Below are 27,604 nucleotides of genomic sequence, written 5' to 3' on the forward strand. Positions count from 1 at the left end.
CAAGATGAAGAGAGGGAAAAGTGGGTACCTGAAGTGTGGGGCAGGTAAAGGGGCCTTCAGGCAAGAGCCCAGACCTGCAGAGGCCCCGAGACTGTCTCGGACCCCCTGACAGGCTGCAGCAGCCACACCCGAACCAGGAATACCCCACCAGTGTCCACCAGGGCGGTGCCAAGGTCAGGCCTCCCCTTCCTACAATCGCAGCTGCGGCTGGGCCTCCGGCCTCCTGGGAAGCCCAGCAGGAGGGAAGGCCTGAGGTCACACTCTGGGATGAGGTCACCGCTGGCTCCACCCACAGCCCCAGACCCCTTCAGCCCACTCTGCAAGTTCGAGCTTCATCCCCGCAAGTTCTCCGCTGGACACGGATGCCAGTAGAGCACACAGCGGCCGCCAGGGGGCGCCTTGGGGCAAGAGTGGTGGGGGTTGTGGCTGGGCGGGTCTGTGTTCCTGGAATGGGGCAGGAGTGAGAAGGAGGAGCCAGCGGAAGGGGACGGTGTGCGGGCCGGCCAGCCCTGGACGAAAGAAGAGGGCCCCTCCGGACCAGTCTGGGCACCCTGGGACAGCGGCTGCAGGTAGGCAGAGGCGCTGCCGGTGCCCAGGTGGCCTTTCCCTCCATCCGGCCCCTCCCACCTTCCTATAACCTTCCCTCCACCTCCCTCAACTCCTGGCCTCCCCAGCCTTTTACTGCCTTCAAATCTCTCTCCCTAAACCCTGACCCCTTCCTGCACCCCAAGCCCATCCCTCTCTCCATAACTCAGCCATCAGCAGGGGCAGACGGCAGGTGGCCTGGTTGCTGCAGCTCCCAGGATCAGCTCTGCCCTCCCCCCAAACGCCAGCCTCGTCACCGCTCCAGGGCACCTCCAGCAGTAACAGGTGGTTGCGGCAGGTGGCAGCCAGCCCCTGGGTGAGCCAAGGTCTCTTCCCCAGCCAGGCATGGCCGACTCTGCACAGGCCCAGAAGCTGGTGTACCTAGTCACAGGGGGCTGCGGCTTCCTGGGAGAGCACGTGGTGCGAATGCTGCTGCAGCGGGAGCCCCGGCTCGGGGAGCTGCGGGTCTTTGACCGACACCTGGGTCCCTGGCTGGAGGAGCTGAAGACAGGTTCTTGTTGGGGGAGCTTGTGGTGAAGAGGGTGTGGACGCTTCCCCAACCCTTCCCAAGCTGGGATCCCCACCCCTGCAGTGGAACAGATGATGCTGGTTTCTGTCCACATGGATGGGTCGAGTGAGTCACATTGGGAACGTGACTCCAGGGTGGAAGATGAACCCAGCCTCTGGCCTCTGGCCCCAGCTCTGACATGGCCTGTGTCCTCCAACCCCGGCCAGGGCCTGTGAGGGTGACTGCCATCCAGGGGGATGTGACCCAGGCCCATGAGGTGGCAGCAGCTGTGGCTGGAGCCCATGTGGTCATCCACACGGCTGGGCTGGTAGACGTGTTTGGCAGGGCCAGTCCCGAGACCATCCATGAGGTCAACGTGCAGGGTGAGGAGCCCTGGACACTCCTGGCCATCTTGCCTGTTTGTTCCCCACTCTGTCTTTGGCCTTGACCTCCTGTGACTCCCCTGGGACAAGTTGTCCTCTTGACAGCCCTGCCCCTGCCTCCCCTGACCTGTCATGGTTTTCCCTGGACTTGGGATGGGGAGGAGGAAGATGCAGAGAGGGAGGAAGCTGCAGCCTGGATACGCCCCCTCCTCTGCCAGGCACACGGAACGTGATCGAGGCTTGTGTGCAGACTGGAACACGGTTCCTGGTCTACACCAGCAGCATGGAAGTTGTGGGGCCTAACACCAAAGGTCACCCCTTCTACAGGTGAGTGGCAGGCCCTCTTGTCCTCTAAGAGCCCATTTCCCTGAGCATTGAGTCTTCCTTCTCCTCCCACCAGGGGCAACGAAGACACCCCATACGAAGCAGTGCACAGCCACCCCTATCCTTGCAGCAAGGCCCTGGCCGAGTGGCTGGTCCTGGAGGCCAACGGGAGGAAGGTGAGCCCAGAAAAAGGAGGCGCAGAGATGGGGCTCCTGCCCTGCACACCCCCTTACCCCGCCAGCCCAAGGAGGCCGGGGCCGAGAGCAAGCTGTCGGGTCCCAGGTCTCAGCAGTGCCTGCCTTTGCCACCAGGTCCATGGGGGGCTGCCCCTGGTGACGTGTGCCCTTCGTCCCACGGGCATCTACGGTGAAGGCCACCAGATCATGAGGGACTTCTACCGCCAGGGCCTGCGCCTGGGAGGTTGGCTCTTCCGGGCCATCCCGGCCTCTGTGGAGCATGGCCGGGTCTATGTGGGTGAGGACTGGGCTAGGCAGGGGGAGGCTGAGAATATGGCAGGAGGACTTGCTCTAGAAGGGGGCAGGACCCACATGGCCCTGGGAGAGAAGTGTGGACTCTGGCTAGAAAAATATGGTCTATACATGGGCCAGGGTAGACTGTGATTGTGTGTCTCCACAGCCTGCAGACAATACAGGATCCATGCAAGTTGGGACATTAAAAAGTGTATCATAGGCTACAGAGAAGATTGCAGCTATGGAAGCAGCCATTCCCCAGGAGAGGAGAGGAGAGGGACAGTGTCTACACAGCACTAAAAGGGCTGGGTTCAGTGGCTCGCATCTATAATCCCAGCACTTTAGGAGGCTGAGGCGGGAGGATGGCCTGAGCCCAGGAGTTGGAGGCTGCAGTGAGCTATGACCGCACCACTGCACTCCAGCCTGGATGACAGAGAGAGACCCTGTCTCTAAAACTTTTTTTAAAGGACGTGGCATCTACACAGGGAATAAGGTCACCTGCCACTCCATCCTGCAGTTCCCAAGCCTCTCAGGGCCCACCACGCAGGTCCTGGCTTCTCCATCCTCTCCCCAGGTTCTTTGCAGATGCAGGCTGGCCCAGGAGAGCAAGTGACTACCAGGGCGAGGGAGAAGGCAGCCTTTCCCAGGCTGCTGTGGGGATGTGGGCGGCAACTACCTGGGCCCAAAGAGGGGGTGGCCTAGGAGAGCAGCCTCGATGTGTTGTTGCAAGGGCACTCGGGTGTGTCCGTCTCTCTTCCGCCACCGGCAGGCAATGTTGCCTGGATGCACGTGCTGGCAGCCCGGGAGCTGGAGCAGCGGGCAGCCCTGATGGGCGGCCAGGTATACTTCTGCTACGATGGATCGCCCTACAAGAGCTACGAGGATTTCAACATGGAGTTCCTGGGCCCCTGCGGACTGCGGCTGGTGGGCACCCGCCCACTGCTGCCCTACTGGCTGCTGGTGTTCCTGGCTGCCCTCAATGCCCTGCTGCAGTGGCTGCTGCGGCCGCTGGTGCTCTACGCACCCCTGCTGAACCCCTACACGCTAGCCGTGGCCAACACCACCTTCACCGTCAGCACCGACAAGGCTCAGCGCCATTTCGGCTATGAGCCCCTGTTCTCGTGGGAGGATAGCCGGACCCGCACCATTCTCTGGGTACAGGCTGCTACGGGTTCAGCCCAGTGACGGTGGGGCTGGGGCCTGGAGGCCCATTACAGCGCATCCACCCAGGTCCCGAGCCCTCACATCCTGGATGGGAAGGGACAGCTGCATTCCAGAGCGGGAGGCAGGGCTCTGGGGCCAGAATGGCTGTCCTTGTCCTAGAGCCCTCCACATTTTCTTTTTCTTTTTTGAGACAGGGTCTTGCTCTGTCACCCAGACTGGAGTGCAGTGGCGTGATCATAGCTCATTGCACCCTCAACCTCCTGGGTTCAAGCAATCCTCCTGCCTCAGCCTCCTGAACAGCTGGGACCACAGGTGCACGCCACCACACCTGGGTTTTTTTTTTTTTTTTAGAGACAGGGTCTCACTATATTGCCCAGGCTGGTCTTGAACTCCTGGGCTCAAGTGATCTTCCCACCTGGGCCTCCCAAAGCGCTGGAACTACAAGTGTGAGCCACCGCGCCCAGCCCAAGCCCTCCACATTTTCAATCCAGGAGCCTTGAGTCTGTGTTGTGTCCTGACGCCTCCAAGTTCTAGGGCCGTCAGGACACAAGGGCAGGGTTTGGGGACAGAGTGTCCTTCCTCTGTCCTCTCACCCCAGTCCTGATGGCCGCTTGGTGAGTGGCTGGTGTCCTGGTGACCTGCCCCAGCTCTCTTCTGGCTTTCTGAGCAGGAAGCAAGCAGAGGCTCCACAGGCTTACGCTGCTCTCCTGACATCCACATGCAACCCTCGGTGCAGAGTGCAGAGGCGGCTCTGGTTCCTCCAGCCACCTCAGTCCCTCTTTGGGAGGTGATGTTCCCATTGTTTTTCAAAGGCCTCACCTTCAACCATCTGTCTTAGAATTCCCCTCTGGAGGGCTATGGCCTCCCTGCGCTTTCACTTCCCACCTCTCTACCTAAGTTCCTTCCCGGCACATCGCCAGCCCTGGGTCTGGGGATGTCCCCAATGCTGTACCTGGCTGACCCCGGATTAAAAGCCTCATCCACGACCGTGTCCATCTGTCTGTCCAGCTCTAACTCCCGCCCCCCCACCCCATGTCCGCCTCCCCACGGCGCCCATCCCACGTGGGGACAGAAGGAAGTGAGCACACGGCACACCCGCTGTTGGATTGGTTGCTATTTCTCCCGTCCCACAGGGCCCAACCTGGCCCAGGGTGGGGTGGGGGGCTCTGGGGACAGGACATGCAGGGCGGAAGGTGGGGGGGGGGCAGGATTTTCCTGTGTTTTATCCATTTGCAAGTTGGTCACCAATAGAGAGAAATGGGACTCTGAGGGCTAACAGGAGAGGGCGGCCTGGCTCTGGGCCCCAGCCAGGCCTCAGGAGTCCTGTCCCCTCTGGGAAGGGGAGGGGGAGAGCTCTAGAAACCAACGGAGAAACAGAGAAGGGGGCAGGGCTCATGTCAGCAAACACGGCTACATCACATGACACGCCAGCAACACAGAAACACACGCCAACGCACACGGCTGCACAGCGGGCAGGGGCGGTTAGGGGAAAGGGAGCCGGGGCCACCCATCTTGTCCTCTGTGGGGCGGGCTGGGGGGCTGGGTGAATGCATAGAACACGTCATGTGTACACGCTCAGGGCGTGGCAAGAGCGTGCGTCGACCCACGGGTATGGGATGGACACGCAGTGTGCTTCGTGAGTGGTGGGAACAGGGAGGAGGGGGAAGAGGAGCACTGAGCCCTGGCTAGGCCCGGGACCACCCGCAGGGCACACGTGGGGCACACGTGGGCTCAATGGTTGCAGGCGCCTGGGCAGGTGGCACACATTTGTCCGAGAACATGCAAAAGACACCAGCCCCCAGACAACATGCCAGGACGCACACAGACAGCAGCCAACAAGCAGGCACATCATAGGATGCGGGGGACGCATAGAAAGTCAGGGCACAGCAGATCCTTAGAGACCCCCTGGTCCACCTGAGGCCCAGAGATGGGCAGCTGTGGGCCCAATGCCACTCCAGGTGGGGGGAGTGGTGCCCCAGCCACGCTGCAATCCTTCTCCTGTGGCCCCAAGGCCATGGGACTTCCGGAAACACCTGGGCTGAATGGGGGTCCTGTCCAGGTGGCCGGAAGAGGGGACTGGGGGCTGGGGCCTGCTCTGACGTCTCCCAAGCAGCCCGAGATGGGAGCAGGAGGGCCGCGACCAGACTTGGGGCAGACTTCCTGTCCTGCAGAGGGGCGTTCTGGGAAGGGACAGGCAGGCCCCCAGCTCAGGACAGCCCACCTGGGGTTACGCACGTGGCCACACTGACACACACACAGGACAAGGGAGAGCTCGGCTGTCTGAGCTCGGGTAGAGGTGGAGGGGTACTGTGTTCTGGGAGGTCACATCTGTTTGGCCACATGCACACACAATGCACACACACACACAATGTACACACACACATACAGTGCACACACACGTACGCTTCACATGACCTGGGACCCTGGGGTCCGCACACACACACCGAGTCCCTCGCCTGTGCACACATAAGCCCCATGCCAGGGCATGGCACATTTGTGTACTTGTGTGTTCACCTTTCATGATCCTGGGCCACGGAGCGGGGACCTCTAACACTGTCCTTTCTCCCACGCACCACCTACCTGCCACCAAACCCACAAATTGTGCCTGTGCTGGCTACACAACAGGGGAGGCGCTAGCCCCTTCCTCACACTGGAAATCCAGGCCTGTGTACCCCTCAGTCACACCCTGGTGTGGGGAGCAGCCTGAGGGTTCAGCAGGAGAGGTGTCGGGGGTGGGTCTCAGGACCCAGCCCACCCTGAGTGGCCACTGCCACACTGGCCACTCCAGTACGTCTGAAATAAACAGTTCCCCAAACCCGAGTTCCCTGAGGCAGAGCCCAGAGCATCCGATGGGGCAGTGGGGGACACACAGTCCTCTCCCAGGTCCGAGGCGGGTGTGTGAGGAAGGGGTCGTGTCCTGATCTTTGATCTGTGCAGGGAAGTCCTTGGCATCTTGCCTCATCAGTAACATTCCTACAAGTAGCCCTTTCCTTCCAGGAGGCATTCGTGTGATACCCGCACCCATGCCAGCATGCATGATTTGTGTCCGGTATGGCCCCTGCCCGGGGCCACCTCAGCCTTGCCACGTGTGAGCACACTGAGGGGTACCAGCTTCCAGGGGCTCGGGGCTATGCTGGGCAGAGACATGGAGGAAGATGAGAATCTAGGTGTGAGTGTGCAGAGCCCTGAGGCTGGGCAGGCAGGAAGCTCTGGCTGCACAATGATGTAGCCATGTGAGTGGCCACACTGGCACTGGGCAGCACCTCTGGGGAGAGGGGCAGGGCAAGGACAACTGGAGAGACAAACCCGGATGGGGCCACATCCTTAGAAGTGTGTGTGCATGCACGTGTGTGTGTGTGTGTGTAATACGCAGGGCAGAAACACACCACGTAGGTCAGGCAGGGCAGAAACACATTATGTAGGCCAGGCGTGGTGGCCCAGGCCTGTAATACCAGCACTTAGGGAGGCCAAGGTGGGCGGATCACCTGAGGTCAGGAGTTCGAGACCAGCCTGGCCAACGTGTCAAAACCTCATCTCTACTAAAATTCAAAAATTAGCCGGGCGTGGTGGCTGGTGCCTGTAATCCCAGCTACTTGGGAGGCTGAGGCATGAGAATCGCTTGAGTCAGGGAGGCACAGGTTGCAGGTGAGCTGAGATCGCACCACTGCACTCCAGCCTGGGTGACAGAGCAAGACTCCGTCTCAAAAACAAAAAAAAAAAGTAAAAAGCACACCATGTAGAGAGCCCCTGACACACACACACATGCACACACACGCATGCCACACACACACAGCTGCATTCTAGGTAGCAAGAAATACACATTTCTGTGCCCTCCCAAAACAGGTGTCCAGTCCACAGTGTGGAGGGCTCTATCTGAGAAGACCTATCAACACTTCAGGCACATCCTGGACACACACACACACACACACACATGCACACCCTCCTGGGACACGCCGCAGCCCCTGGGGTAACAAAGACATGGGGTGTCTGCCATGGCCTGTGTGTACCTGGGCCTCCCTGGATCCTCTGAGAATGTGAGTGTGAGTCCACACACACCACCTGCCTGGTTTGTAGCAGACACAAAGGGCTCAGGTATCAGTGGCTTTGTTGCTGTTGCATTAGGTTCAAACACTCAAACACAAAATTCCATGTACACAAACGGTGTGTCCACAGATCTGTGGTCTCATGCACACACACACACTGTTCACAGAGGACAGAGAGGGCGTGATGGGCTGCTGTGTTACACTTGGCTGCAGTCTACACAACAGCCCCGGTGAAGGGGGAAGCTCAGACCACGCACACACACCCAAGGTGGGGGTGGGGGGGTGCTCTGGTGCATCACACACATCACACGCACACGCACGCTGGGGTGTCCACACGTCTCGAGCATGTGCCGGCGGCATGCATGTTGGTTTGCATGTGTAATCACGCCTGCTGCGATCTACGTGCGGGGGCGGGGGGGGTCCATGGCCCGGTGAGGTCCAGGGACACCAGGGTCTGCCATGGGGGTGGAGGAGGGGTGGGGCTGCCTGGGTCTGTTTCGGGGGTGAGCCTGGAGCAGGGGATGGAGTGAAAGGGGTGGTGGGGGTATTGCTCCCGATGTGGTGGCGGAAGGGTCTGGGAGAGAGAAGGGTGGGGGGGCCTACAAGCCCAGTGTCCCCCCAATGGATGACGCCAAGACCACCCCCAGCACCACACAGCAAATGATGATCATGATTTTCTTCTGCAGCAGAAAGAGGAGTGAGACAGGGAGACAGTGAGAGAGACCGACACATGGACAGATGCAGGGACAGACGGGGCAGAGGGTGGCAGGGAGAAGAGGGGAGAGAAAACAGAAACAGGAAGAGGTCAGAGCCAGAGATAAGGCCTCCCGCCCGCTGCCATCACTCACCTCAGCCCGGGCTCAGCCTTGGGCTCCCCCGCCTACCCCCAGGCCGCCTGCCCCGCTCACCCTCCGGGCCTTGCTCTGATATTTCACTGCTTTCTTGGTGTCAGACACAGCTCGCTCCACGTAGTCCACAGAATGTTCCACGTTGTACTCGATGCGGTCAATCATCTCTCCCTGCAGACAGAGGAGACACGCACAGGGAGGGATGGGGGCTGGGCTGTAAGAGGGGACCTCAGGCCCAGGGAGGCTCCCAGAGTGGCATGGGTGGCAGAGCCAGTACCTGGCTCTCTACAAGCATGGCCATGTCCACAAACATATCGTGCAGCTCGCGGATGCTGGTCTCCAGCTTGATGATCTCATTGTGCCTCGTCTCAATCTCATTCAGTGCCTGCTTCGTCATCTGTGAGTCCATTTTGATCTAGGGCGACGAGGGAGAGAGCTACGATCACCCTTCCCCGCCATGAGCGCCTCCACCACAGTGGAGTGGCCAGGGTCAAATTCGGTGTCATTTACTAGCTGAAACCTTAGGCACATTATTTACCTGCTCTTGGCCTCAGTTTCCCCACCTAGAAAATGTGGATCATAACACTGCCCACCTCACAGGGTGGTTGTGAAGACTGAGTGAGTTAATATGTGCACATCGGTCAGGCACGATGGCTCACGCCTGTAATCCCAGCACTTTGGGAGGTGGGTAGATCACCTGAGGTCAGGAGTTTGAGACCAGCCTGGCCAACACGGTGAAACCTCGTCTCTACTAAAAATATAAAAATTAGCCTGGTGTGGTGGTGGGCACCTGTAATCACTGCTACTCGGGAGGCTGAGGCAGGAGAATTGCTTGAACCCGGGGGGGCAGAGGTTGCAGTGAGCCGAGATCACGCCACTGCACTCCAGCCTGGGCAACAAGAGTGAAATTCCATCTCAAAAAAAAAAAAGAGTCAGGGCTGGGCACGGTAGGTAGCTCACGCCTGTAATCCCAGAACTTTGGGAGGCCGAGGAGGGTGGATCATGAGGTCAGCAGACCAAGACTATCCCGGCTAATGCGGTGAAACCCTGTCTCTACTAACAATACAAAAAATTAGCCGGGCATGGTGGCGGGCGCCTGTAGTCCCAGCAACTTGGGAGGCTGAGGCAGGAGAATGGCATGAACCCGGGAGGCGGAGCTTGCAGTGAGCCAAGATTGCGCCACTGCACTCCAGCCTGAGCCACAGAGCGAGACTCCTTCTCAAAAAAAAAAAAAGAGTCAGTAGGGAGAGGCCTGTAACCCCAGCACTCTGGGAGGCCAAGGCAGGAGGATCACTTGAGCCCGGGAGTTTGAGGCCGCCTGGGCAACATAGTGAGACTTTGTTTCTATCAAAAAAAAAAAAAAAAAGGAAATTAGCTGGGCATGGTGGCGCCTGTAGTCCCAGCTACTCAGGAAACTGAGGCAGGAGGATTGCCTGACCCCAGGAGGTCGAGGCTGCAGTGAGCTATGATTGCTTCACTTCACTCCAACATGGGCCACAGAGTGAGACCATGCCAAAAAAAAAAAAAAAAAAAAAAAACAGCCAGTGGGGAAGAAACTGCGACCCACAGTCAGATATGCCTCCTCTCCACAAACACTCAGCCTCAGCCAGGTGACTCACTTCCCAAATTACTCACTGTTCTTACCACATTGCGCCATTCCTCTGCTCTACAGCCTGCCATGGCTCCCCACTACCCAAGGCTCCACACCTTCCCTTCAGCAGTCAAGGCCCAGACTCCCTCTCCCCTCATCTCCTGCTCATCCTATGACCATTCTATAAGCCAAAATCATCCAATAGCTGTTTGGACAGTGTTCAGTCTCCCTGTCTTTTTTTTTTTTTTTTTTTTGGTTTTTGTTCTTTGTTGAGACAAGTTCTTGCTCTGTCGCCTAGGCTGGAGTGCAGTGGTGCTATCATAGCTCACTGCAGCCTTGACCTCCTGTACTCAGGCAATCCTTCCACCTCAGCCACCCCAGTAGCTGGGACCACAGGCACACGCCACCATGCCTGGCTAATTAAAGCAGGTTTCACCATAGAACTGATTTACCTACATTAAAAGAAATTGTTTTTTAAATCAAAAAAACATTTTTTTTGTAGAGATGGGGGTCTCACTTTGTTGCCCAGGCTGGTCTATGAACTCCTGGGCTCAAGCCATCCATCCACCTTGGCCTCCCAAAATGCTGGGATTACAGATGTGAGCCACCACACCGGGCTGCTCAATGCATTTTCAACAAAGATCAGTTCTCCAAATAACAATGAGCTGAAAACTTTTAAGACAGTCATAGCGCACCCTTTAAACCTGGTCTAGAACCCTTAACCAGAGTCATTTTGCCACCAGAAACAGAAATGGAGAAAGGAGTGGGAAGGCTGGGGCAAAAGTCCACTGAGAGAAACAAGAACTAGGTTCGGGGAAAGCCCATCCTTTCTTTCTTTCTTTCTTTCTTTTTTTTTTTTTAAGAGACAGAGTTTTCTCTTGTTGCCCAGGCCAGAGTGCAGTGGCAAGATCTTGGCTCACTGCAACCTCCGCCTCCCAGGTTCAAGTGATCCTCCTGCCTCAGCCCCCTAGTAGCTGGGATTACAGGCACATGCCACCATGCCCGGCTAATTTTTGTACTTTTAATAGAGACAGAGTTTTGCCATGTTAGCCAGGCTGGTCTCGAACTCCTGACCTCAGGTGATCTACCTGCCTTGGCCTTCCAAAGTGCTGGGATCACAGGCATGAGCCACTGGGCCCGGCCAGCCCATCCTTTCATATGTAAAAGGACAAGGGCAGCACAGGCGGCAAAACCTAAGCAAAACTAAAACTTGTTTAAAAAAAAAATCTTCAAAATGTAGGCAAATTAGGCTGGGTTCGGTGGTTCACGTCTGTAATCCCAGCACTTTGGGAGGCTGAGGCAGGCAGATTGCTTGAGCCCAGCAGTTTGAGACCAGCCTGGGCAACAGAGGAAGACCCCCCATCTCTACAAAAAAAGTTTTTTTAGGCTGAGTTGGTGGGCCCCTGTAATCCCAGCTACTCGGAAGGCTGGGGCAGGAGAATCGCTTGAACACAGGAGGCGGAGGTTGCAGTGAGCTGAAATCTCGCCACTGTACTCCAGCATGGGTGACAAGAGCAAAACTCCGTCTTGAAGAAAAAAAAAAAGAAAAAAAGTTTTTTTTAATTTAAAAAAATTTCTTTTAATGTAGGCAAATCAGTTCTCTGGTGAAACGACTTGCTTCAGTAGCAGAGTATGTTGTGTATCCTAGGGCTCGAGAGTTCTGACTCTGAAACTAGACAGGATTCAAGTCCTGGCCCTCCCCCTCGCTCTGAGATCTTGCCAAGTGATTTCATCTCTCTGGGCCAGTTCTCCTCATCTGTGAAATGGGGTTTCCTCGAAGGGGATGTGTGAGTATTAAATGAGTTGGTGGGTGAATGTGAAGATGGAAAGTGCTTAGAACAGTGCCTGGCACACGAACGACTCCGTCATCTGATGGGGGTGCCTTCCTGCTCCACTCCCATGGAATTCCCCAGTTCCCGGCTCAGGCTTCCCGCTGCTCATTTTTCCAGGGTGGACTTAGGACCTTAGTTCAACCTGAACTTAGGGAGGGGAGGCAAAAATTTTCCAAAAACAGAGCCCGCCCCACCCGCGGCTCACGTCATCTGTGAAGATGGCCAGCTTCCCGCTCTCCAGCATGTCTTCCAGTTCTTCGTTGGTGGTGGTCCTTCCAGCTGCGGGAAGAAAGGACTCCCTGCTCAGGGGCTGGGACAGCCTGGGGACCTGAGGTGGGGTGATGGGACGGGGACCCGGGGCCCACCCTCCCACGCCGCCTTAAGGCAGGGGCTCCCTCCAGAGAGGAAATGCCTGGAAGGGGGCTTGGGCAGCCTCAAGGAGTTTGGGGTCCTGGGGTGGGGGGCACACGCACTGATCTCCAGTTGCCGCTGGATCCGGTCCTTGCAGCGGTCCCGGTACTTGGACTGGGTCGCGTTATATTCGGTCATTACCTCCACGAACTTCCGGGACAGTGTGGAGTGCTACGGTGGGGGTGGGAGGACAGACGGATCAGGGAGGTAGTCAGGGATCAGGGAGGGAGTCAGGGAGCAGAGACCGAGGCAGGTGAGGAGGCAGTGCATGGGCGGAATAAGGAGGACGCGCTGAATTAGTTTACGGTCCCTTCTTCAGCTCGGGCCGTGATCCCAAACCCTGACAAGTTCATGGTTCCCTACCCGCCCAGTACCCCCATCTTAGGCCAACACCAGCTAGACACTGCTACTGCGCTGAGATGCGGCTCGACCCCGCCCTCCCCGAGAGCCCCGCCCGCCTCTAGCCTCGCCCCCAGAGCCCCGCCCCAGCCCTCCCTGACCACGCCCCCGCCGGTGCTTGGCCCAGGCCCGCCAGCCTCCAGCCTGGGCTCCTCCCGAGCCGGGTCCCGGCCCGACCCCCACTGGGCTGCCGCCTCCTACCTGGGTCTTGCGGATGCGCAGGTCCGCGGAGGAACGGTTCAGCCCCTCCTCCTGTTCAATGCTTTGCTCGATCGCTGCGGGAGAGAGGACGCAGCGATGGGCGGGAGACCCAGGGCACATGGGGCGGGGGTCCGGGGCGTACGAATGGTCAACACCCCGCGGCAGCGCCAGGCCCGGGGAGAAACGTCATCCCCAGGGCGAGTGCGGGCAGCGGTGCCCTAGGGTGGTGTTAGGAGCCAGCAGATAAACGGACGAACAGACGTTTGAAGGGGTTCCGAAGGCCGGCAGGAAGGGATACTGAGGGTCAGAGGGTCACCAGACAGAAGGGGGCTATTTGTTCTAGTGGCAGAACTGGGTCTTGGAAAGTCGCATCAGTGGTAACTCCTGTCCAACTCCATGAGGGGGTGCCGGCCCAGCCCGCGTGAAGGGGCCATGTATGTGGGGTGCTCCCTACTTCCTACAGCCTCTGGATAGGGGGCAAGAACGCAGCCTGCGTTTTTCTGATGGAAGGCAGTCACCTCCAGGTGGATCAGGTTCTAGTGGCCCCTCTTTCCCTGGGGAATTCAAGGGCAAACACGTGGATATTCCAAGGGAGAAAGCAGCCCTCTCCCTGCCCTGCAAGGTGATCCCCGATCCGGGAATTCCCACTTCTGAAGGATGTTCTGGAAAAGTGCAGATTAACTGAGATTCCTACTTCTGGATCAAGCACTCCTGACATTATCATTCCGATTTTCTAAAAAAGAGATTGTGGTAAAATCTACCTTGGTGAGATCAGAAAATGCAGCAGGGATGAATCACCGGCCCTCTCAGACCTCTCCGGCCTCCAGGCCATTCCTGAGAGACTCACTGCTCCGTTCTGTTGGCAGTGGGGGAGGTACGGGGCCGGATGGCACCCCAAGGCTCCCCCGATTGAGTGACAGCTCTGGCTCAGCAACACGCGGCCCAGGGATATTGGAATCGGCTGGCCCAGATTGGGGCTTGACTGTCAGCCTTGGGGCTGGGGCCAAGTCCGGAGGGAGGGGTCTCTTTGACTTTTTACAACATTCCTGGGAGTTCAGTGATATCAGCTCATGTTTTAGACTAGAAACTCAGTTTCCAATGGGCAAAACCACTCACTCAAGGTCACACCCAAAGCCTGAGCTCATGCCACCAGCTGGAAGAGGACGAAGAGAATCCTCTCTCCTTTCCTGGAGGTCTGAAAGGTCAGCTTCTCTAAACCACTGCCACTTTTCCAGCTTCTTTCTCGGTCTATTCCTGAACCCCTCACCCACAGAGCCCTCCCCAGGGTCTTACAGAGAGTGTTCAAGGTCAAGGCTGGATGGACCTAGAGAAACCATTGAGCCCAGGGGATTTTAAACTGCCGGCAGGAACCTTGTTTCTGAGAAGGAATTTCAGGGGCTGTTGCAGAGAATGAAGAGAGGTCAGGCAGGTAGGTGCTCCCAGCTCTAGCTCAGCTAGAACAACCTGACTTTCATGTTTTATATATTGGGATTCTTTGTATGACTTTGGAAAAAAAAAATATTTTGATGCTCTCCACCCCCCACCCCCAAAACAAACTAATTTTGAAATTGCTTTCATTTGTCTTACTGTACTGATAAGGAAGCTGAGAGTAGGGGACTTGTCCAGGGTGAGCTGATGGTGGAGGTTGGACTCTGTCTGCCTGGATTTGCACTTAACGTGCTCCCAGATTCAGACAGTTTCCATCCAGCAGACTCTCCTGAGTACAAAGGGCTTGTTTTTGCAAATCCACATCAGAGGCTCACATATGGCCTCCCCTCCAGTCCAGAGGGCATGGAGTTACTACCCTTCTCTCTCTGGGCCAAGGTCAGTGTTCTCTGGGCCAGGTAGCTGATATAGCTCCTCTTCCCCAAAGCCTAGCAATGTGCCTTGGACATTGGAGGTGCTCAGCATACGTTTTCTGATACTGACTTACCAGGAGCATGCAAAACAGCATGCCGATAACACTGCTATTTCCCTGGTATAGCAGACAAGGAGGTTCCCAACCCACGGTGCTTTGGGGGAAGATGGTTATTACCAGCACCCAAGTCCTTAAATTAGAGTGAATAAATGAACATTTGGCAAGTCCCTCTTGAAAGTTTGCCAGCCCCTGATGTCAGCCACACAAGTCCAATCTGTCCTGAGCCAAGGATACCGATTCAGAGGCATTTGCTGGGCCCACCCACTGGGTGCTCTGTGCCATGCCGGGAGCCTGCTCAGGAGAGATGAGGACTTAATGAAATCGAAGCCACTCAGAAGATCACCTTTTTCTGGTGAACCTTCATGCTGGTGGAACCAGCAGGGCTCAGATGCAATTTAGACAAACACTCTCCTTTCCCTCATTTCCTATCATATATCTTTCTCCAAAGAATTGGAGCAAGGGGGAAAGCTGGGGTTTTGTGCTTTCTCACTGTTTAATAATCTGGCTCCTGGAACTTTGTAGAAATTCCTTAGAGAAAGGCCTGTTTTGCTCAATGGATGGCAAAGTTCTTTTTTTTTTTTTTTTTTTTTTTTGAGAAGGAGTCTTGCTCTGTCACCCAGGCTGGAGTGCAGTGGCGCGATCTCGGCTCACTGCAATCTCTGCCTCCTGGGTTCAAGTGATTCCCCTGCCTCAGCCTCCCAAGTGGCTGGGATTACAGGCGCCTGCCACCACGCCCGGATAATTTTTGTATTTTTAGTAGATGGGGTTTCACAGTTTTGACCAGGATTTGGTTAGAATTTTGAACTCCTAACCTCAGGTGATCCACCCACCTTGGCCTCCCAAAGTGCTGGGATTATAGGTGTGAGCTACCACGCCCAGTTCCTTTTTTTTTTTTTTTTTTTTGAGACAGGGTCACTATCTGTAACCCAGGCTGGAGTGCAGCGGCATGATCTCGGCTCACTGCAGCCTCAACCCCCTGGGCTCAAGCGATTCTTGTGCCTCAGCCTCCCAAGCAGTTGGAACAGAGGCACGTACTACCATGCCCAGCTAATTTTTTTTTTTTTTTGAAACGGAGTCTCTCTCTGTCACCCAGACTGTAGTGCAGTGGCACGATCTCAGCTCACTGTAACCTCCACCTCCCGGGTTCAAGCAATTCTCTGCCTCAGCCTCCTGAGTAGCTGGGATTACAGGCGCCCGCCACCACACCCAGCTAATTTTTGTGCTTTTAGTAGAGACAGGATTTCACCATCTTGGCCAGGCTGGTCTTGAACTCTGGACCTCGTGATTCACCCGCCTCGGCCTCCCAAACTGGCCCAGCTAATTTTTGTATTTTTTGCAGAGACAGAGTTTTGCCATGTTGCCCAGGCTGGTGTTGAACTCCTGGGATCGAGCAATTGGCCCCGCCTTGGCCTCCCAAAGGCCTGAGCCACCACGCTCCACCCACAGTTCTTTTCCTCCCTGGTTGAGGGGTTGTATTCCTCACCTTTCAATTTGGACCGAACCTTGTTGGCCGTCTTCTTGATGTCTGCAGTGAGGTCCTCCAGCTCCTGTTTGGTCTCTGAAGGGAGGGCGAGGGCAAGTGAGATGTCTGGGTGGGAAACCCAGACCCCTTCTCCTCCCACCCCCCAGTCCCCAGCAGCCACACTCACTCTCATCTGGGTTGGGGGCGGCCAGGATGGCGCTATGCTGTTTTTTCACCTGCTCCACATCCTCCGACAGTTTCTCAATGCAGCCCCGGATCTCTTCCACCTGGAGCAGAAAATCGGCTATACCCAGCCAAGCTGTCAGGCCAAACAACGGGTTCCAGGGGAACCAGCCAGGGTTCAGGGGGATGGACCAGCCCCAGAACGGCTGATAAAAGGCCAGGGAGGGTGCAGGAGCAGGGGAGTGGGGGACAGGGAAGAGGAAGTTGTTGGTGGCTAGGGGCTGGGTGCTGGGGCTGGGGCTGGGGCTAGGGCTGGGTGCCGGGGCTGGGGCTGGGCGGTGGGACTAGGGGCTGGGGCTGGGGCTGGGGTTGGGGGCTGGGGCTGGGGCTGGGGTTGGGGGCTGGGGCTGGGGCTGGGTGCTGGGGCTGGGGCTGGGGCTGGGGCTGGGCAGTGGGACTAGGGGCTGGGGCTGGGGCTGGGTGCTGGAGCTGAGCGCTGGGGCTGGGGGCCTTGGAGGCCCATTACCTGTTCAAAGAACTCATCCATGAAGTGGTCCCGATCCACGTGGACCACCTCCTCTTCATCATCACTGTCTTTCGCCTGGGGGCAAGGAAGGCTGAGTCCGTGAGCAGACCCTACCTGGGTCCCCAAGGCTGGCTCTCCGGCTTTCCCACCCTCTCCCTGCCATGCACACACAGGTGCTCCCAGCTCTAGGCTCAGAGAAGGGGTCCTGGGAGGGGTCCCATGCAGGGGAGATGGCAAAGGCACCAAAAGTGTTTGTCAGCCCAAAGGATTCCTTAGAAGGAACTGGCAAAAGACCCCTCTCAGGGTGGATGTGGCCTTGGGGGCGCAGAGCCAGCCTTGACCAGCCAATAGGGATGATTTCAATATTTCAACAACCGGCTCAACGTCAGGCTTATAGTAACTGACCCTGGGCTCCATGAAGGGTCCTGGACTGGAGTCCCGGGAGCCTGGATCTCCCTACTGTCCCTGCCCTCCTGCCCGGATCTCACTTTACTCCTTCTCTTCCTCTCCTGCCCCACCCGACCAGACATGTTCCCTATGCAAGGTCATTTCACTGCCAGCGGCAGGCGCCAAGTTGAGCAAGCAATGAGGGCTGGATAAGAGACACGGGCAGCACCCCGACCTCCCTTGCGCCCTGTGCCCCCCTCTTCCCGCCCACTCTCCCTCCCCTCCCAGCCGGCTCTCCCTCGCAGTGGATTCACTTGCTTTCATCCAGCCCCTTCCAACTTCACACCCACCTACTCTTGCTGGCTTGGATTTCCCAGTTGCAACCTGCAGCTGCTCAACCCTCCACCCTCAGGGCTCAGAGACACAAAGAGATTTACCCACCCACAGCACCACTGCCACCGACAGACAGACTCGAGACACAGACAGAAGAGCTGACACCCAAGGCACACAGGAATAGGCCCCCCCGACACCCACATGGAGATGCACTGATGCTGGCGTTCACCCGCACGCAGACTCACAGCTGAGCTGCACTGACATGTGTGGACACACTGGCGTTCAGCTGCACCCCTGAGGACATTTGGGAGGGCTCACTGGGCTTGTTCTTCCAGCTTTTCCGAGCCTCATGTCTGCACACACGCTCAGAGCTGGACAGGAGAGGCTGTAGGGGAGGTGCCCCATGCTACACACACCTGAGTCCTTCTCTGCTTGGGACAGAGGTCTGACGGCAAAATCTGAGCCCATCAAGCTTAATGACATCTGGAGCCCTGATCAGCCCCAGTGGAAATGTATACAGAGGTCATCCTGATTTCCAAAAAGAACCCAGCCAGAGCTCAGACAGAATCCAAACCCTAGAGCCTGGGTGAAAGCAAGACAGGATCCAAACAGCATCCACCTGGGGGTGTAGTCAGTTGGAATCCAAAAAGAAGAGCTTGCCAGGGTCCCAGCGGAACGCAGACAGGGCCTAACAGAAACCAGACAGGCTCAGACTGAACTAGCCGAGGCTCACACAGATCCCAGACAGATCCCAGACAGCTCAGATTGAACCTAGACAGGGCCAGATGGGACCTAGGTGCAGTCCACACAGCCAAAACTCAGGATCAGCAGTGCCCCACAGCCCCAGGAAAAGCCCGCACAGCCCGGGGGGCCTCCAGCTCCACGCTCCTGAAGCCACCCCAGCCTCCCTGCTAAGCCCAGCCCAAATGGAACTCCAGGGAGTCTTCACACAGACGCTGGGCCCACACTGTGTCGGAAAATGTGTTCAGCACTTGGGTTGAGTTTCCAGACAATCCCAACCATCCGCCTGGAAAGGGGGTTTCCTCCGTCTTAGCTCACGGTTGCCCCCAGAAAGTGGGGCGGCACAGGTGGCATAAGTTGGGGACCCTGAGAGGCTCTGGGATGCTGGGCTCACCTCTGAGGACCCATCGGCCTACCAGGATGCTCTTCACTTTCTCTGTCCTCAAAACCCAGCTGTGCTACAAGGCCTCCTTCCCCTAGAGCCAAAAGCCTTCCTCTGCCCTTTCTCTCCCTTCAACCACTCACTCAGCCACCAGCCTCACGCAGGTCATGCGGCCTCTCCCTGGCCCGGGTGCCTGAGGACTTTCCCGTTCTCTGTGTCTCTCACTTTCCCATGCTAACGTTAGGAACTCTTTCCTAAAATCTAATTTCAATCTCTCCTGTTGTTCTTGGAGCCACCTCCCTTAGGTTCATTTCTGGAGCACCCTGGGCTACCTATTTGTTTGCCTTCAAGAGAGGAAGAAAGATAGAAGGCCCAAGTGTGGTTTATTTGGTATAATAAATACAAAGAGAGCTGGGAGCTAATAATCCTCTACCATTTACAAACACTTTTACATCCATAATCCTTTTTGATCCTCAGCACCACCAGCCCTGTAAGAAAAGCTGCATAAACATCATCGTCCCCATTTCACAGATGAGGGAACAGGAAGCCAGAGGGGAGAAAGGAGAGTGACTTGCCCAAGGGCACCCAGGCCACATAGGGCCAGAAAACCATGGACATCCAGCCCTGCAAAGACCCCTGTTAGGCTCCAGACTGGGCTACCTCCCCCGCTGACTTTCGGTTCCCAGTTACTTTCCCTCTCAGTGAGCGCCTGCTGAGTCCCAATCTGGGGAAGGCTCTGTGTCCGGACAACCTAGCAAAATAAGAGCACTTGATGCTATTTTTTGCGTAAGTCTTACATTCTTGTTATCTCATTTAATCTTCATTAGGACTCTGTAAGGACCATTGGCCAACATAATTATAATTATGCAAATATTTAGATGGTGTTTTACAATGTGCCGGGCACTGTTCTATGTGCTCCACATATATCTATCCATTTCATTCTTATAAAAGTCCCCTTGGAGGTATTATTATAGCCCCCTTTTATAAATGGGGAAACTGAGGCATAGAGCTAAATAACTCAGGCCAGCTGTAGTGGCTCACACCTATAATCCCAGCACTTTGGGAGGCTCTGGTGGGAGGATCACTTGAACCCAGGAGTTCAAGACCAGCCTGGGCAACATAGCAAGACCATGCCTCTACAAAAAATACAAAAATTAGCTGGGCATGGTGGTGTGCACCTGTAGTCCCAGCTACTTGGGAGGCTGAGGTAGGAGGATCCCTGGAGCTCAGGAGGTTGTGAGCTGTGATTGTGCCACTGCACTCCAGCCTGGGTGACAGAGCAAGACCCCGCCTCTTAAAAAAAAAAAAAAAAAAAAAGAACTTGTCCCAGGTCAGCTGTTAGAAGACCATTTGGCTCTACCCCTGAGCCTAGTCTCTGCATTTGCTGAGTGGTAACAATGCCTACCCCCGGCCGATCCCATGTTACAGACAAGGAAACAGGCTCAGAGAGGTTGCCTGACCTGCCTAAAGCTTCACAGCAAATGAGGCCAGAGGCAGGACCTGAACCCAGGACTGTCTGGCACTAAATCTCAGGCTCTCTCCCTTCTATCCTGCTGACAGATGGCAGTCCCTCGTGGTCCTAAAAAGCCCACTCTGCCATGTCCCCAGGACTGCTGAACTCCTGCACCCAGGATGGAAAATCAGTAGGAGGGGCCCAGGGCTGCAGGAAGAGCTTGGACAGGAGGCCAGGCCTCCCAGCCTCCATCTGTCTTGCTGTGTGACCCCAGGCAAACTTCGACTCCTCCCTGGGCCCCAGTTCCCTCATCACTGAAATGAGCAGACCGGTGCAAGTGCCCATCCTGCTCTGAGGGGCCCTCCGTGCTCTGAGTGATGCATATTTAGTAATGAGCACAGCATCCATTTCTGGAAGAAGTTAGGCCAGCCAAAAAGAAAGCAGGCTGTGGGCAAACCATACTACCTAGGAAAAGATGATCAAAGGTGCCCCAGTCTACTTTATGGTGGCCTCAGGTTGCAGGTGAATGAGTCAAGCCTCAGTTTCCTCATGTGCAAATCGAGGAGGATAACAATTCACATACATATAACATATATGTGCTGATTACCATGAGTTGGGTCCTATTACAAGTGCTTTGCATTTCTTTTTTTTTCTTTTTCCTTCTTTTTTTTTTTTTTTGAGAGATGAGATCTCACTATATTGCCCAGGCTGGTCTCGAACTCCTGGGCTCAAGAGATCCTCCCTCCTTGGCCTCCCAAAGCGCTGGGATGACAGGCGTGAGCCACTGCACCCAGCCTGCATTTCTTGTTTAATCCTCATAACCACTCCATGAGGTCATATTCTTATTCTCATTGGACAGATGAGGAGGTGGAGGTGCAGAGATTGGGTAACTTGCCCAAGATCACACAGCTGATGGGATGACTCAAACTCAGGCACTCTGCTCTACAGCGCACAGCTCCTTGAGCACTTGAGAGGGATTGAATGAGAGAGTGCAGCGCCCCGAGCCCCTTCCAGAAGCACCTGGGTACTGCGCACATCAGATCCAAGCCTCCAGCTGCAGCCTGACCTCTTCAGGGGCCCCCTAAGTCCAGGTCTTCCACACCGGAGCCACCATGGGCCTTGTGTGTATGTCGATGTGGAGTGACGGCAAGGACAGATACAGAAGCGGAAGGAGGAGAGTGACAGTGAGAGCCAGCAAGTCAGTGACCAGAGAGACAGATGGTGAGACAGTGACAAAAACACAGAGGCGGCAAGAGACTGGAATTGGGTGACAGAAAAGTCAGAGAGAGTGTGCGTGTGTGTACGTGTGTGTGTGTAAACACATGCGTGCCCCAGCACTGACACACACGGGCTCCTCATGCTCCTCAGGGGTGCAAGCATCATCGTTTGATCGGAGGCAGCAGCCTCCCCCCTGCGCCCCTTCCCCCACCCTCTGCTTCAGTCCATCTGTCTCCCTGGCTGGGGCCTCTCCTTGCTCCCTCCCCCTGAGCAGCCTGGCCCTCTCACCCTGACCTCTCTCCTCCATCTTTCTTACCTTACCCCCTGCCCCTTTCTCATCCTCCCTCTGCCTCGTGAAGTCATTCATTCATCTAACAGATGTGTCTGATTTGTGCCAGGTGCTCTTCTGGGTGCTGCTGGCGATGTGGTGGTGAAGAAGACAGGCAAGAAGGGCCTGCCTCCAGGGAGCCGGCATTCCAGTGGGGGAGGCAGACAATGGGAGGTGAACAAGACCATTTCAGATTGTGCTGAATAGCAGGAGGGAGATAAGCAGAAAGATGGGATCAAGAGACACGGGGATTGGGGGGGATTGTAGAAGGAGTTCTACAGGACGGTCAGCAGGGCTTTTCTGGGGAGATGACATCTGAGCTAGGTCCTGAAGGAGCCAACTGTGCCACAATGCTGGGGAAACAGAATTCAGGGCAGATGGAACAGCATGCTGGACAGAGGGAACAGCATGCACGAAGGTCCTTGGACAGAGGTAAACTTGTGTGTTTGGATAGCAGAAAGAAGCCCAGTACCAGCCGAGCGCGGTGGCTCATGCCTGGAATACCAGCACTTTGGGAGGGCGAGGTGGGAGGATCATTTGAGGCCAGGAGTTCAAGACCAGTCTGGTCAACATAGACCCCATCTCTACAAAAGTAAAAAGAATTAGCCAGGCCTGGTGGAGCGCATCTGTAATCCCAGCTACTCGAGAGGCTGAGGCAGGAGGATCCCTGGAGACCAGGAGGTCAAGGCTGCAGTGAGCTGTGATTGCACCGCTGCACTCCAGCCTAGGCAACAGAGGAAGACCATGTCTCTAAAAACATTTTTTTAAATATAAATAAAGGCAGCCCAGAGCAGCTGGAGGATATGGATCCATCGCCCAGGGTTCGCTGGTCTCCGCCCCCTGTGATTTCAAGGCTGCGTTGCTAAAGCACCTACTGTGCCTGCCTCATACCTGAGGGCCTTCGGGGCTCAGGGCGGTCCCTCAGCAGCCTTCATCCTGTCCAGCCTCAGATTCAGGCTCCTGCACTGCAGGCCCCGCCTTCGTCCCAGGTTGTCTCCGCACTTCTCCCACCCGACTCCACAGCTGCGTCTCAGACCTCAGCCCTCCCTGTGCCCCTCCTGTCTTCTCCCATAACCCACCTTCCTCTCCACCTCACTCGCTCTGCTCTTTCCTCTTGAGCCCCACTCTGGCTTCACTCCTTAGACCCTGGGACACCTATTTAGCTGATTAACTCCTCATCACAGCCTCCACAATCAGCCTAGCACCAACCAAGGTTGCCTGGTAAACTGGATGCAGAAAACCCTGGTTCAAGCCCACCTCGACCATTAAAAGCTATCTGACCTTGAACAAGTCAGGTTTTTTTAACCCCCTCTGGCCCTCAATGTAAAATAAAATAGGGGCCAAAATAAAATAGGGGCCATGTCCTGCCCATCGCAGGGGGCTTGTGTGGTGTTGAAGAGAAATAAACAAGCCATCTGCTGGGTAACAGACACACAGCACTGTTGGGCACCAGGCCCCCTCCTAGGCACTTGATGCATATTAACTACTTCCAGTCCTCAGGATAACCCTGTGAAACAGGTACTCTTACTTCTCCCAATTCATACACGAAGAAATTGAGGACCAGAGAGGTTAAGCAACTTGCCCAAGGTCTCACAGGAAGTAGCAAAATTAGAATTTGAACCCAGACAGTCTGGCTCCCGAAACCACTGTGTGACAAACGGACTTGAGAACCCCTTGGGAATGCCAAGGTACTGTTGGAAAGACAATCAGTCCCCTGGGCTAACGTCCCCTCCCACCACCGCCCCTGCCTCATCCCTCCCAGTGTCTCAGAGACCCCATTTCCAGGTCCCCCACACCCTGCCGGGTGTCTCCCGCATCCCAGCCTCCTTGCTTTCAACTGTAGCAGGGAGACCCTTACACTACCCTAATCTGTCAGCTTTTCCCACCCCGCCCGCCCCCTCTTGAATCTCCAGTTTCCCTGAGCTGTGACTAATACCAAAGCCACTACATCCACTCAGCCCCTTCACCCTTCCACACCACCTCCGGCAGCCACAGCCAACAGGATTCCTTACCTCTGAGCAGGGGCCCCTGACTCATTCATGAGGCCTCCCCCTCCCCTGCCTCCCCCTTACCCCGCTTAGCCTTTTCCCTCCCTCTTTCTTGAATTATACCCCAATTCCACACCACCTGATCCCAACCCACTTCGATTTCCCTGGGTTTTAGAGTCATGGAATAGTCCTGGTAGCAGGGGAGCTGGGTTCAAGTCCGGATCCCTCACCTGCTAGCTGTGTGACCTTTGGCAAGTTATTCAACCACTCCGGGCCTCAGTTTCCCCAAATCTAAAATGAAAGAGCCTCTCCATCCACTTGCCAGGAGGTCAGTGGGGCTCTAATGACATCACAGAGGAAAGCCTGCTCTGCAAACTGAGGAGTGGAATTGACAGCACCGATGCTGAAGCCGGCTTGCCTGGGTTTGAATCCTGCCTTTACCAGCTGTGTGAATTTGGTCTAATTACTTAACCTCTCTGAGCTCAGTGTCCTTATCTATAAAATGAGATAACATATACCTATATATCTAAAAAGGTATTTATATATCTATGAAATGAGATAACTAGTCTCATAGGATTGCTGTGAGGATCAAAATGAGTGAATATGCATAAAACACTTCAAACAATGTTTATTATTACTGTCATTTTCCTCATGCCTGAGTGTATATTCAGTAAAAATGTAATAAAGAAACCTTCAAAATTCCCTCCCTCAGCCACCAGCTCCTCCTTGCTTCCCATTTGGCAACCTGTCTGTCCCCAGAGACAGCGGTCACTTGCCTCCAAACACCTTCTCCTCGTCTGTCTGTAACCTGGGTCCCCACCCTCAAATCCAGGGGACAGCTCTACACCCCCAGTGCTGAAACTTCTGTTTCAAAGGCCAGAAAAGCAGACACCTGTGTCAACCTGGCAGACAGGAAACCCAGACTGCAGTCTGCCCCCCACCCACTTGCTTGGTGACCTTGGGCCAGTCCCTTCCCACGCCTGAATCTCAGTTTCCTCATCTGTCAAGTGGGGTAATAACCCCTGGGGTAACAACCCACCAGTTCCCTGTAAAGGTTCAGTGCATTGGGCAGCTCAGCTGGGGCTGGTACCCTTATTAACATAACACCACCAGCCCAGCACAGTGCGGACTGTCAGCGCTGCCTCCTCGGGCCTCAGGTCATTTCTCCAAATGCCCCAGCGTCCTCCCTGCCCCTGAAACCATTCTCATCGAGCCCCACTCTCCAGTTCCTCCAGGTAGCAGCCTCCACTGCAGTCCTTCCCCTGTCCCCCCAAAACCAGGGACTTCCTGGCCAGACTCCTGGAGCCGGGCCTCTTCAGGCCTGCAGACCTGGGGCCTGCATCAGCCCTTGACTGCCCCGGGTGCCCCAGTTCCCCCCAGCAGAGCGTGGCCCGTGTTCCATGGCCCTCTCCTCTGCATCCCCATCTCCCACCTCTGGGTCACCCCGTCTCAGGCCCTGGCCCTCTGGCTCTCTCCGGAGGCCACCTCTTCCCTCCCTGTCTCAGAGAGATGCCCCCTCCCTATGGGGAGTGACACGCGCGTGTGCACACACACACACACACACACTTCATTCATTGCCAGGTGCTGGCATCTCAGTCCCAACCTGTGTCCTTCCCCGTAGCATCCCCTGAATCTGGGTCCTGCTAGACTCTCAGCCTGGCCCAGTCACCGCCCCCATGCTTCTCTTTGGCAAACCGGCCCGGGGGATGACAGTCCCCTCCGGTCTCTCCTGACATGCACTCTCTGCCATCCCCAGACCAGACCCTGGGGCCCTCCTGGGAATGCGGGGTGTTCGAAGCCCCTGAGACCTCTCCTGCCCCCTTGTGTCTTAATGGCCTCCAACCCCTTCCAGCCACTGTCCCCAAAATGCAGGTTCACTGGAGAGACATCAGGCGCCTGAAGATACTGGGGTGCCCCGGCTACCAACCTCCGATCTCATCCTTCGCCCCCACGTCCCAGCACCTCCCCCACTCCATCCCCACGCGCTCCCCCAATATTGGGGTCCCGCCCCCCCATTCTCCCCACCCCCAAGCTCACACTCCGCAGCTCCTGAGTCCGATCCTTCATCCTGCGACGGCTCCTCCTCCTCCTCCTCGTCCTCCTGCCTCTGCTGCTGCTCCGGGTCTCCCGCCTCTGTGCCGGAGGCCGGGGTCTGGGGGCGCCGGGGGGCGCCGCGGCCGCTGCGGGGGGCCTGCGGGCGGGGGCGGGGCCGGGGGCTGCTGGCCGAGGGCCGGGCAGGGGCAGGGGCCTGGGCCGGGCTCGGCTCTGCCGGGCTGCGGTGGCGATGCGGCTGCGGCACAGGGTAGGATGGAGGGATGCGGGAGCCGAGCGCGGGGGAGGGGGGCGGAGGGAGGTGAGGAGGAAGCGAGGGCGGGGGGAGCGGGAGCGCGCAGGGAGCAGGGGGCATGCGCAGCGCCCGGGCCTGGGGCGCCTGGGGGTTGTAGTCACGGGCTTGGGGGACACCCGAGGAGGGGGCGGGAGAGGCCTGGAGGCGGGTGGGGGTGGGCAGAGCCCGAGGAGCAGGGAGCGATGCGGAGAGCCAAGCGGAGATGCTAGGGTGGCCCGGGGGGTGGGGTGGCCCGGCGGAAAGAGGGGGTGAGGGAATGAATTCAGGGAATAACCTGGGAGCCGGGATGTGGATCCCTTTCCAGGAGACACAGATCGCGGCTGTGTTTTGTGTCTGGTGTCTGCGTGAGGCTGCGCGCGACCACCTCTGGGTGCGAGCCCGTGTGTGTTCCTGCAGGAGGCTCTTCGGACACTAGAAATAGAAAGACTGACCCTCTGTGTGGTTTTTACGATGCAGGGAACCAGCCAGGTGCTTGCTGAGAAGGACACGGGGCTTGTGTTGCACAGCCTGGGCCTCTCCCGCCGCGGTGGGTCTCGGAGCTCTGCTTGTCTGCCTCCGGGGACAGGGTGATCACTACCTCCCAGGACCTCCTGGCCCATCTGCAGATGGCTCTGACTGTTGAACATGAAATTTGTCCTTAGTGGGAAGGGAAATCAGGTGCCCCTGAGGGTCTGAGTGACCTCCTGTTCTTAAGCCCACCTCTCCTCTCCCCATCCTTACACCACACCATCTGCTCCCACCCCCTGCAATGGGGCGCCGGTCCCCAATGGGACAGGTCTTGACTCTTAATCGATCCTCCTGCCTCAGCCTCCCAAAGTACTGGGATTACATGCCTGGGCCACCACGCCCGGCATTTTCTTGCCAGGTACCCAGTGACCTCCTTGGTGCCAAATCTGTGTCTGATAAACACTCATCCCACACCGCCAGTCGGGCCTTACCATCCCTGACCTCTCAGCAGCATGTGACCCTGATGAGCCCCTCTTCCTGAAACCTTCCTGTCCGTGGTGCTCCGCCCACCTACCCCCCAACCTGACCTGTGAGTGTTGTCTCCCAGCCTCCTTCCAGGTCCTTCCCTTTTCCCACAGCCCTTCAACCTAAGGGTTCCCTGGGCTCCGTCCATTCTCTTCTCTCTCTCTCTTTTTTTTTTTTTTTTTTTTTGAGTTAAGGTCTCACTCTGTTGCCCAGGCTAGAGTACAGTGGTGCAATCTTGGCTCACTGCAGCCTCAACCTCCCAGGCTCAAGTGATCCTCCCACCTCAGCCTCCTGAGTAGCTGGGACTACAGGCACGCGCCACCACACCTGGCTAATTTTATTTTTTGTAGAGACAGGGCCTCACTATGTTGTCCAGGCTGGTCTTGAACTCCTAGGGTCAAGCGATCCTCCTACCTCAGCCTCCTAAAGTGCTGAGATTACAGGCCTGGGCCACCATGCCTGGCATTCTCTTCCTTCTTTACCTGCATCTTCCTGCACCTCCGTGTCTGCAGTGCCCACATCTGTACCTGCAAGCCAGATCCTCCCCCCGTAAGACAGCCCCTACTATATGCCTAAGCTCTGAGCTGGGCACCAAGAAGACAGAGAT

At 56.5% G+C, this 27,604-nt stretch overlaps 2 protein-coding genes across 7 annotated transcripts in view; one reads left to right on the top strand and one right to left on the bottom strand.

The window, feature by feature from the left end:
• The first annotated feature begins 428 nt into the window (after nt 1-428).
• Nucleotides 429-4,420, top strand: HSD3B7 (hydroxy-delta-5-steroid dehydrogenase, 3 beta- and steroid delta-isomerase 7). 5 transcript variants are annotated; one of them, XM_009250660.3, is made up of 7 exons: nt 433-569; nt 929-1,096; nt 1,321-1,476; nt 1,695-1,803; nt 1,877-1,976; nt 2,112-2,274; nt 3,040-4,420. In XM_009250660.3, exons 2-7 carry the CDS (start codon nt 931-933, stop codon nt 3,453-3,455), a joined length of 1,110 nt encoding a protein of 369 aa, XP_009248935.1. In that variant the 5' UTR covers nt 433-569; nt 929-930; the 3' UTR covers nt 3,456-4,420. The 5 variants fall into 5 exon arrangements, with proteins under 5 accessions (XP_054390873.1, XP_009248935.1, XP_002826403.1 ...); XM_002826357.5 differs by having other exon boundaries at nt 434-569; nt 925-1,096; XM_054534898.2 differs by lacking the exon at nt 2,112-2,274 and having other exon boundaries at nt 429-569; nt 925-1,096.
• A 3,102-nt stretch (nt 4,421-7,522) lies between these two features.
• Nucleotides 7,523-27,604, bottom strand: part of STX1B (syntaxin 1B) — a 40,118-nt gene continuing 20,036 nt past the window's right edge. The window contains exons 1-10 of one of the 2 annotated variants that reach the window (XM_002826360.5): nt 25,716-26,043; nt 16,849-16,923; nt 16,327-16,426; nt 16,161-16,235; nt 12,760-12,833; nt 12,222-12,330; nt 11,954-12,027; nt 8,603-8,740; nt 8,386-8,496; nt 7,523-8,157 (exon numbers count right to left, since the gene is read on the bottom strand). In XM_002826360.5, coding sequence (XP_002826406.1) covers nt 8,077-8,157; nt 8,386-8,496; nt 8,603-8,740; nt 11,954-12,027; nt 12,222-12,330; nt 12,760-12,833; nt 16,161-16,235; nt 16,327-16,426; nt 16,849-16,923; nt 25,716-25,745 — 867 coding nt within the window. In that variant the 5' untranslated portion in view covers nt 25,746-26,043 and the 3' untranslated portion in view covers nt 7,523-8,076. Of the gene's footprint in view, nt 8,158-8,385; nt 8,497-8,602; nt 8,741-11,953; nt 12,028-12,221; nt 12,331-12,759; nt 12,834-16,160; nt 16,236-16,326; nt 16,444-16,848; nt 16,924-25,715; nt 26,641-27,604 lie in introns of those variants that run through there. The other variant, XM_063717257.1, reaches the window with a different exon arrangement.

Source organism: Pongo abelii, chromosome 18 (assembly GCF_028885655.2).
Source record: "Pongo abelii isolate AG06213 chromosome 18, NHGRI_mPonAbe1-v2.0_pri, whole genome shotgun sequence".
Lineage (NCBI taxonomy): Eukaryota > Metazoa > Chordata > Mammalia > Primates > Hominidae > Pongo > Pongo abelii.